This window comes from Callorhinchus milii, unplaced genomic scaffold (genome assembly GCF_018977255.1).
Source record: "Callorhinchus milii isolate IMCB2004 unplaced genomic scaffold, IMCB_Cmil_1.0 Scaffold28, whole genome shotgun sequence".
In the NCBI taxonomy this organism is placed as follows: Eukaryota; Metazoa; Chordata; class Chondrichthyes; order Chimaeriformes; family Callorhinchidae; genus Callorhinchus; species Callorhinchus milii.
In genome coordinates, this window is record NW_024704769.1 from 1994522 (window position 1) to 2005119 (window position 10598).

General features: G+C 46.6%; 1 protein-coding gene across 2 annotated transcripts in view; it reads left to right on the forward strand.

Moving 5' to 3' along the window:
* The window catches only part of LOC103190309 (phosphatidylethanolamine-binding protein 4), a 110843-nt gene extending 100640 nt beyond the window's left edge, over window positions 1-10203 (forward strand). For both annotated transcript variants that reach the window (XM_042344557.1, XM_042344558.1), the window contains exon 8: window positions 9837-10203. In XM_042344557.1, the coding sequence (XP_042200491.1) occupies window positions 9837-9949 (113 nt within the window). In that variant the 3' untranslated portion in view covers window positions 9950-10203. The remainder of the gene's footprint in view (window positions 1-9836) is intronic.
* Window positions 10204-10598: the final 395 nt, after the last annotated feature.

Genomic DNA, 10598 nt, shown 5'->3' on the forward strand with positions numbered 1-10598 from the left:
TGTTGTTTCTGCCTCATGACGGAGACAGTTTCCGTTTCCTGTGTGAAAGTGTGGCTGCTTGAAGCAGGCAAGGGCTCGATTTCGATCCGCTGTCAAATAGCAAAGTCCAGGGTTCATCTGACTGTCTGAGCTTAATTCGAACCCAGGACTTTATCGGTATCGGTTAACCATCGTTTCCTCGATCCTTCTAAGTTGCAACAGTAGTTTGGTGTTGTCCCTTTTTCTGTAACTCACAAGGAAATGCTCCACTTCCAGTTTCAAACTGAATGCCACCCTTGTGATCAGGTGATTCAAATATCACGCTGTGTCTCTCAGTCAAAACACTCCATTTTCGACATGGAAATGAAAGTTTCCTCTGTCAAAGTCTCCGTCCTCTCTGCACGGTCAAGAGCAGCAATTGCTAAACGAGCGGTTGTGAGTCCCTGTGCCAAGTTGTTGCCCGTAATAAAATCACAATGATGATAATAATAATCCTCGCGTTTGATACAGCGCCTTATCAAGTCGTCGAGACGTCTCAAAACGCTTCACAGCACACACAATCGCGCACAACGGCGTCCCACAAACCGTCGTGGATTGAGCGACCATAATTATTATGTTTTTAAGGGATTATTATCTCCGGAAAGCGATTCACCAATTCACTAAGTATTCTTACTCCAAACGCCTCTGTTTACCGGCAGTCAGTAAGAACCCGGTTGTTAGTCGATTGGCGGATCGCTTCTCCGGGGATAATAATTCCTTAAAAAAATAATTTGGTTACTCGACTGTTTGTGGGGGACACTGCTGTGCGCAAATGGCTGCCTCGTTTCGCCCACAAAACGCACAGTCACTAACGCTTTACAGTGTGTCCTGCGAAGCGCTTTGAGACGTCTCGTCGATAAGGCGCCGGGTCGAAAGGCAAGAGATTTAATTAGGTAAATTAGGTAAGAGAAGGCAGGGGGAGAGAGTGGCTTGTCCTCAGCTTATCTGAAGTTCTCGAACCCAATGAGAACCCAGTCAGAAAGAGGTGCAGAGATTTGGAAATCCTGATGTTCCCGGCGCACTGTGTGATCTGATACGATGGGTGGGAGAGAGGGTTGAGTCAACCTGGGAAGTGCTGTGTGTGTGTGCGAGTGCGCGCACAAGAAACCAATCGACTTATTGCACGGTGACTAAGAAGGAACCAGGAAAGTCAGAAGTCCGTAGAAGAGGATAATGTCACAAGGTGGGTAGTTGCAATTCAACAGGATACCACGGTCGGACTTTTAAGACGCCTCCACAAAAATCCGGAGTAATTTCGGTGCTGGAGCTCAGAAATAATCCTGTTTCGAGCCAACATATTACAGAGATGAGCAGCCATTATCGGGATGTGGTTTATATATGTGTACATATATATAAACCACCACGGGTTCGATGCCCGATGTACGAACACTGTTCTGCTGCCGAAACAGCTTATGCAGGTCAACTTAGCGCAAGCTGACACTTCACTGCAGTTTCATTGTCGGAGGCGGCTTCTTTTGGCTGAGGTGTTAAACCTCCCCGACCTGCTTTTCCCCTCAACACATTACCACTTGCCTCCACTCGACTACCTACGCTTCCCTCTGCACCCACCCACCCCATCCCACACCCCTCCCTCTTAACCCACAGCCCTGCAGTTTGATCCTTTTCAAGTCCCTATCCAATTCCCTTTTGAAAGCTATTATCAAATCTGCTCCCACCTTAAGAAAAACATGTCTCCTCATCGGCCCTCTGGTTCTTTTGCCAGTTATCATAAATCTGAGACAGTTTCTCCCCTGTCTACTGCATCAAAACCGCTCATCATTTTGATCCCCTGTGTTAAATTTCACCTCGACCTTCTCTGCTCATGAAATAAAATAATAAGTGCCTTGAGCCATCCTCCAGACCTGGGAGGCTTTAAATCAAATGCAAGGAGTTTTATTAAACAGAGACCATCAGATTATAATCGAATCCCTTACCATATTGGTTAGAGCAAACGAGAGGATCTGGGTCCGATTCCTGGTCGGGGCAAAATTATTACCCCCGAGAAAACGATCCGCCAATCGACTAACAACTGGGTTACTTCTTACTGCTCGGTAAACAGAGACGTGTGGAGTAAGGAAACTTGCTTAGCATTTCGCCCTGACTGGGAATTGAACCCGGAATTGAACCCGGGTCCTCTCACCACTACACTACAGGACTCCACACGAGTCGACTGGACAAGCTTCACTGAAGCAGCATTTGAAACCACACAAGTATTAGTTTTAGTTATCATTGTATTAACTTTCTGCATTGAAAACGGTATCAGAAACCACAGGATGCCTTTACTTAGAACCCTCGGTCTCTCAACGGTTGCAATTAAACATCTCCACTTTAATTTCTGTTGCCATTTTTAGTCTATCACGCGGCTGAAAGGGAAACCTTCAGAAAATGTGTCACTGGCATGTTGTGCAGTCTGGCCCGATTATATCAGCCCTGGTAAATAAGCATTTTTAGTAGCATATTTACGTTAGGTCACATGGAATAAGTAGAGAGCAAATCACAGCCGCCCACAGCTAATAACACTAATATTCTGGCTGTGTGAAATCATAATCGTTTCTGCCTCATTCCCCCATCAGCTCCTTTCCTGCAGCCAAAAGTATACCAAGAGACTATCGTGTTTTTTCGCTTTGCACACTTAACAACAATATTAATAATAATTGCATTTGATATAGCGTCTTATCATGTCTTCAAGACGTCTCAAAGTGCACAAATTTTCTGCCTCATTCCAAAATTCACATTTACAGTAAATCCTGTGAAGCGCTTTGAGACATCTCGATGACAGGATAAGGCCCTATATCAAATGCGAGGATTATTATTATTATTATTATTATTATTATTATTATTATTATTATTATTATTATTATCATGAGACCTTCAGCATCCTCTTGAGCAGGCTGACCGGAGGTTTATTCAGTGTATGGATTGACAAAAAAAAATTAATTTGCATTTGCAGGCTGTTTCTGATCAATTGATGGTAATAATCCTTGCGTTCGACACAGCACCTTATCCCGTATTCAAGACGTCTCGAAAGCGCTTCACAGAATATACTGTCAAGTGAATTGACTGTATACCTGCGGGCGAAACTCAGCAGCCAATTGCTCACCGCAGAGTCCCCACAAACAGTCGTGGATTGAATGACCACATTGTTATTTTGAAGGATTATTATCCCAGGAAAAGCGTTCCGCTAATTGACTAACCACCGAGTTCCAATTTACTGCTAGATAAACAGAGGTGTGTGTGTGTGTGTGGAGTGACATAACCTTGTGTAAGGTTTCACCCAGCCTAACTACTGCACTATGAGTACATCAGAGACTGCTGAAGTATTTGCTATGTGATTTTTCTGGACTTTTCTTGTGAGATATTGCAATTCCAGGAATGTTGTGGTTTGTTAAACCCTCATGGTTTGCAATCAGCTGTCTCACTGCTGTGGAATCCCCTCCCACTCTTGAGTTATTGCTTCCTCCCTCGATTTACACCTTTTAACTCCCAAGCTTGGTGCCAGGTAACCACGACTTGTTTTATCTTCTCCATCCTACCCTTTTCGTGGAGTTCCCTGTAGCTCAGTGGCTGGAGCCCTCGCCCTCGCAAGCGAGAGGACCCGGGTTCGATTCCCGGGCGGATCAGGGTGAAACCTTCGGCGAGTTTCCTTACTCCGCACACATACGCACACACCTCCCTGCTTACCCAGCAGTAACTTTCTGGGGGTAATAATTCCTCCAACAAAATAAAATAACTAACGATAATAATTTGGTCACTCAATCCACAACTGTTTGTGGGACACTGCTGTGAGCAAATGGCTGCTGCCTTTTACCCATAAAACAGTCACTACACTTTACAGTATATTCTGTGAAGCATTTTGAGGCGTCTCGAAGATGTGATAAGGCTCTATATCAAATGCAAGGATTATTATTATTATTATTATTATGATTATTATAGTCATCCTTGGTGATGCCTTGAACTATGGACCAAGGTTTTGCCCTGCCCGGGAAATGAACCTGGGTCCTCTGGCTTGCGAGGCGAGGACGCTAACCGCTGAGCTAAGGGACTCCGGGTTCGATTCCCGGGTAGGGCGAAACCTTCGTCAAGTTTCCTTACCCGCACGCCTGTGTTAGCGATCCAGAGGCTCTGCATTTATCCAGTTAAGCACTAGACTGTTCCAACATAGGTCAAGCCTATTCCTAGTGTGAGGCTCGGTGAGAACAACAACAACGTGCACTTCTATAGCGCCCTCTGTGCAGGATAGCGTCTCTAAATGCCCCCCTCGTGCATCTTTCGCTCATTATACAAGTCAGCCCATCTCCGACTGTTGCTAGGAGATTCACCTCTCCTCCTATGATCTGGTATTTAAAAGGTGTCTCCAACTCAGCGGTGAAATCAAAATACATCACCATAGCAGTGGAGAGAATCTCCTAGCAACTGCTACAGCTGGAGGTGAGCTGCCTCTGAGCATCTTCCTGGGCTTGTTGCGTTTCGCCGTTGGATCCACTTTGGTTGCGTGATGGAATTTCGGGGTACAGAATGCGCCATTTCATAACCGATTCACTCTTCCCGTCCAACCCGTGGTGAAATAACAATAACAATAACAATCATCATCCTCGCCTTTGACCCGGCGCCTGATCACGTCTTCGAGACGTCTCAAAGCGCTTCGCAGGATACGCCGCAAAGTGGATCGACTGCACATTTTGTGGGCGAAACGCGGCAGCCGATTGCGCACGGCAGCGTTCCCCCACGAACAGCGACTGGAATTGAGCGACCGAATTATTATTATTTATTTATTATTATTTTTCGGAGGGATTGTTGCCCCTGGAAAAGTGGTACCAATCGACATCCAAGTTCCTACTTACTGCTGGGTAAACAGAGACGTGTGTGCGTGTGTGGAGTGTGAAGGAAACTTGCTCAACGTTTGGCCCCGCCCGGGAATCGAACCCAGGTCCTCTGAGATAAAGTTCTAGGGCTGAATGGCTTTCTGGTTGTTAGTCGATCGGTGGATCGCTTTCTGGGGTTAATAACTCTCCCCAAAATATTTTGATGACTTAATCCACGCCTGTTTTGGGGGCCCTGCTGTGCGCAATTGGCTGCTGTGTTTTGCCCACAAAATACCCAGTCACTACACTTTACAGTGTATCCTGCGAAGCGCTTTGAGACGTCTCGAAGACGTGATAAGGCGCCGGGTCAAATGCGAGTATTATTATTATTATTATTATTATTATTATTATTATTATTATTATTAAAGCATCGGATGAACACTTAGACGTGAAACACTGGGAAAAATTGCACTCTGGCTCCAGAGTTTCCTCCGTGAATGCAGTGAACGGAACTGAACGGCCGTTTCATTACACACAGTCTTCGGTTTGAATCTGTTTTCCTGTAGGTTCCGTTACGACCGAACCCAGTGAGCGCGGAACTTAATGCACAGCGAAACACGAGTGGGGTTGGAGTTATACCGCAGCAAATATAAAAAGCAAAATACAGCTGGCGCACACCTCCTTTGGGGAATTCTAGCTGTAGGTGTAATAGCGAAAATAACACATTTCACTGTTGCCCTTTATGACTGTGTGATACTAAATGTATGATCGTGGGCTGTTATCGGGGCACATTAAAAGGGCAGAAGAGTGAGGCTACTTAAGGTTACTGGGATGTCCCTCATTTGCCACGTCGAGGATTACTTGAGTTTTTTGGAGGTGAAACGTACTCCCCATCACGTCCGCTGGTGGAGCCCCCGTAGCTCAGTGGTTAGAGCATTCGCCTCGCAAGCGAGAGGACCTGGGTTTGATTCCCGGTCAGGGCAAAACTTCGGGCAAGTTTACTTATTACGCGCACACACATGTGCACACGCACGCACACACGCGCGCGCACGCACACACGCGCGCCTCTGTTTACCAGCGGTAAGTAGGAACCCGGTTGTTAGTCGATTGTTAGTCACTTTTCCCATGGTAATAATCCCTTAAAAAAATAATCTGGTCACTCGATCTACGACTGTTTGTGGGACGCTCCTGTGCGCAGTTGGCCGCCGCGTTTCAACCGTAACATACAAAGTCACCACGCGACGTGCTGAAGGGCGACATCGAATGCGAGGGATTATTGCAGCAGACGTTAATTTGCGATCCGAGTGCGGTGCGACACTTTTTTTAACGCGTCTCGGTTTCTCCCAGTCTGAGGGGAGAAAGAGTCCAAAAGCTTTATGACAAGGAGGTTCAGATACGAGTCCCTATCGGATCCCAACGGCAAACAGCTTGGGAACAGAATTTACAAAATGGTCTTTTTCGAGACGAGTGCCATCCTGTTGGATTTACACCTGTTCGTAACGTTTAGCTCTTTACTGTCACTTCCCCGGGTGACAGACTGACAACAACAATACCCGGAGTCACTGAAGCCAAAGACTGAAATCGCTGTGACTCTGCCGCGAAGGAACATACTGGCGGAGTCTGTCTGCAGCACTGGATATTTTTGGTCAGCCGGGTATCTGACACTTGCGGAAATCCGTCACCTCACCTGAGCTGAGAATTCCCTGCGTCCCAACCACACGCGGGAATCCCAGAGATAGATTGTTGGAATGGAATGGGCACTATCTCTCTCTCTCTCTCACTCTCCCTCGAGGGACGTCCCCTGTTTACCCAATTCCGGAGAGTATTAGAGGGGGGGAGCCCAGAGTGTGCGTTGGGGTGACTGCTGGAGTCTAACCAACTAAAGCCATATAGCTTGACCATTGATATGACAAAACAACTTGCATTTACATAGCGCCCCCCCCCACCCCACACACACACACACAGTGTAGCGTCCCAGAGCACTCGATAGCTTTCCTGTTGCTTGTCCAGCTAGGACCACCCCACCCACCTGCTGGAGCCGAGTGGATGGGGTTTGCACCAAAGCTCATCCGTCCGCAGTCACTAGGGGAGAAGGATTCAATCAAGTGCGAGTAACAGAATTTTGAAGAAGGAAATAACATCCAGTTTATTCCACTCTTGGGAAGGATTTTCTTGCTCCTGAGTCAGGCAATGCGTAAAGCAAGTGGGAGAGAAGTGAACATGTGGAGCAGCCTTATCTCCAAACAGTCTCGCTGCCTTACATAAGTCAAGTCGTTAGTGGGGAAAGATTGCTTCGTGCCTAAACGCAAAGGCTAAAAATACGGTCCTAAATTTGCCTTTAGCGCCGAGGAGCACAAGCCTGTTTTTTAAGCAATTAAAATCCACCCAAAAAAAGCTTCCAAGTGTGATTTAATAATAATCCTTGGGTTTGATTACAACGCCTTACCCTGTCGTTGGGATGCCTCAAAAGCTTCGCAGCTGGAGGGTGGAGTGACTGTGTATTTTGTGGGCAAAACGCAGCAGCCAATCGCGCGCGCAGCAGCGTCCCGCAAGCAGTCGAGGATTGAGTGGCCGCATTTTTTTTTGAAGGACTTGTTACCCCCGGAAAGTAATTCGCCAATCGACTAACAACCAGGTTCCTACTTACTGCTCGGTTACCAGAGGCGTGTGCGTGCGGTGTAAGGAAACTCGCCCAAGGTTTCGCCCGGCCTGGGAATCAAACCCAGGTCCTCTCGCTTGCGAGGCGAATGCTCTAACCACCGAGCTACAGGACGCCACAGTTTAGCATCATACCAGCAGATGATACAGTAATGTTCTCTCATTCCGTTGCTGTGTATAACATCAATTGAAAGTTAGCTTCAGATTAGAAGTCAACACAACTCCCTTTGAACCTTTGCTGTTTATTCCTGTGTAAATCTGGACTAACATTGGAGACGATATTAAGCCAGTAATATTTTATGAGCGGGTGCCAGCTCTCAGTTTAATATAGACGTCTGTAATGAATCCAAACACATAGAAAGTTGGCTGAGGCATTTCACCCACAAAATGCGGTTAATTCACTTTACAGTGAAGCACTTTGAAACGTCTCGAAGACGTGATGAGGCGCTGGATCAAATGCAAGGATATGGCTTTATTTCCCATAGTTGTTTTTATCCATCACCTGGGGATGTGCATATGAGGATCATTTAAATGAACCAATGCAACAAATTATAAGTGCGTCCAACTCAGTAATCACACAGAGCTCTGTCATGGCAACCGCATTCGTGAGTGTGACTGTATGCTACAATATCACAGGAGTTCAATCATCTGATCTCCTACTTTCCCTGATCATCTCAGCACAAACAAATCTGCAGGACTTTTAGTTTGATTAATATCTATTTTTAAAAAGAAAAAATCTGTCAAGATCCCAGCTGGCAAAGGCACTGCCCAACCAGACAAACAGCGATACCAATACAATGAGATATAATAATATTAATACTTGCGTTTGACACAGTGCCTCATCATGCCTTCGAGACGTCTCAAAGCGCTTCACGGATTATACTGTGAAGTGTCGTGACTGTGTTTATGGGAAAACTATGTGGGTTTAGATGGTTAGACTCCCGCAGTTACCCCAACCCACACTCTGGGCTCCCCAACAAGCCTTGGCTCTTGCCATCCTGCGCCTAATACTCTCCGGAATTAGGTAAGCGAGGGGGCGTCTCTCCAGGGAGAGAGCAAGAGAGAGAGATATAGAGAGAGAGAGAGCACATTCCATTCCAATAATTCCGGGTGTAGGTGGGATGTGGGGAATTCTCAGTTGGGTTTGGAGACTCTTAAGCAACGGCGATGGGTTTCCGCGTGTGTCAGACACCCGGCCGGGCAAAGAATAAAGCAAGACAGACTAAACCATATCTGGGCACCGGACGTGAGACTAGGAACAAAATGAGGGCTCAGCAGAATATTTTTTTCCCACAGAGAGTTGTTGGACTGTGGAATGTGCTGCGAAGTAACGTGAGGTTTCAAGAGAAAAGTAGACAAGCACATGAAAGATAAAGACATTCAGCCACAAAATACAGTCCTAGACTCTACAGCATATTCTGTGAAGCGCTTTGAGACGTCTCGAAGACATGATTTGGCACTATATCAAATGCAAGGATTATTATTATTATTATTATTAGACTTGATGTCGATGGGTCAGGCAATGAGAATGCTTTGAGAGTTAGCAAAGACCCAACGAGCCAAATGACCATAAATTTCTATGATTCTATGTGTCTCTTGAGGCTGAGACCATTACGCCGCGTGAAAGTCAATTGGATAAATATTTTAAGAGGATTTATATAAAAGGATCAGCAGTGGGGAATTGGGATTAGAGCAGTCAGCTCCAGTGGAGTAGTTAGCGCTGTCATTGACTTGATGGAGTTTCTTTCAGCCTCTCTAAAACAATAATAATCCTAACATTTGATACAGCGCCTGATCACACCTTTGAGATGTCTCAAAGCGCTTCACAGGATATATGGTAAAGTGTCGTGACCGTGCGTTTTGTGGGTGAAAATAACCCATATATACTACAGTAATGTAAAACCCCATTTAAAATTCCATCATCTGTCAGTCGAGAAGTGCTGTGTTAAAGAAAAGTTTTACTTGTTGAGTGAATGATGTCCCCAGCCTTGCCTGCACCACCATCGGCAGGTGGGCCTTCAGCCTCTCTGCCCCCACCCTCTGTCCCTCCGCCTCGCCCCCTCTTTGGCCTCCTTCAAGACCCGCCTCAAGACTCTCCTCTTCAACCGCGCCTTCGATCACCCTTCTACCCCCATCCTCCCTGCCCTCCACCCTCTCCCTGATCCCAACCCCAAACCGGGTCCAAATCCCTGACTGTCCAGCGCAACGGGACGTCCTCCCGACGTGAAAGGCGCCGTGTAAACATCATGTGCTGTTGCTGTTGCCGTTGTGCAGTGCAGGAGTTGAAAATGAACAGGATTCTTGTTGTTGGTTGGAGATGGATTTACTCTGATGTGGTTTTGATGTCTCCCGGTGTAGGTGGCTGGAACATGAACTTATTTGTGAACAGGTACAGGCTCGGGAGTCCAGTGGCTTCAACGCAGTTTCTGATGGAAAGATTTCAAAACGGCAGATCCTCGCGGAAGGTTTAATCAAGAGGAGCTTTGGCCCTTGGACGACCAGAGCAAGCAACTCTTGTTGTTCCTCGTTCGTCAATGATATCGGGAGATCGAGCTTCTTCTCGATTGCCCTGACAGGTTCAACCAAACGGTCGACCTCTCCTGATAAGCAATGTCAGCCTCACAAACTGTAACTGAACTTTGCGGAGAGTTTGAAAGTATTGTATGAGCAGCAACACTCTCACACCACCAGATCCAATGAAAAATACAAGTACTTTTTCCTTCTCTATTTGTGTCTTTTAATGCCAAGGACATGGGGAGTAATAACAGAACGCAGTTCTACTGTGCAATGCGAGGCGTCCTCTCTGAATTTCACTGAGGAGCCCGTAGTGTAGAGGTTAGAGCACTCGCCTCGCAAGCCAGAGGACCCAGGTTCGATTCCCGGGCGGTTCAGGTCAGGGCAAAACCTTAGGCAAGTTTCCTCACTCCACACATACACACACACACACACGCGCGCGCACACATACACGTTTCGCCCGCAAAAACACACAGTTACTCCACTTCACAGTACCACTGTGCGAAGCGCTTTGAGACGTCTCGACGACGTGATAAGCCGCTCCAACAGATGCAGGGATAATTATTATATAAGGATGCCGAGGCTGCATTGCTGCAGTTCTGAGCA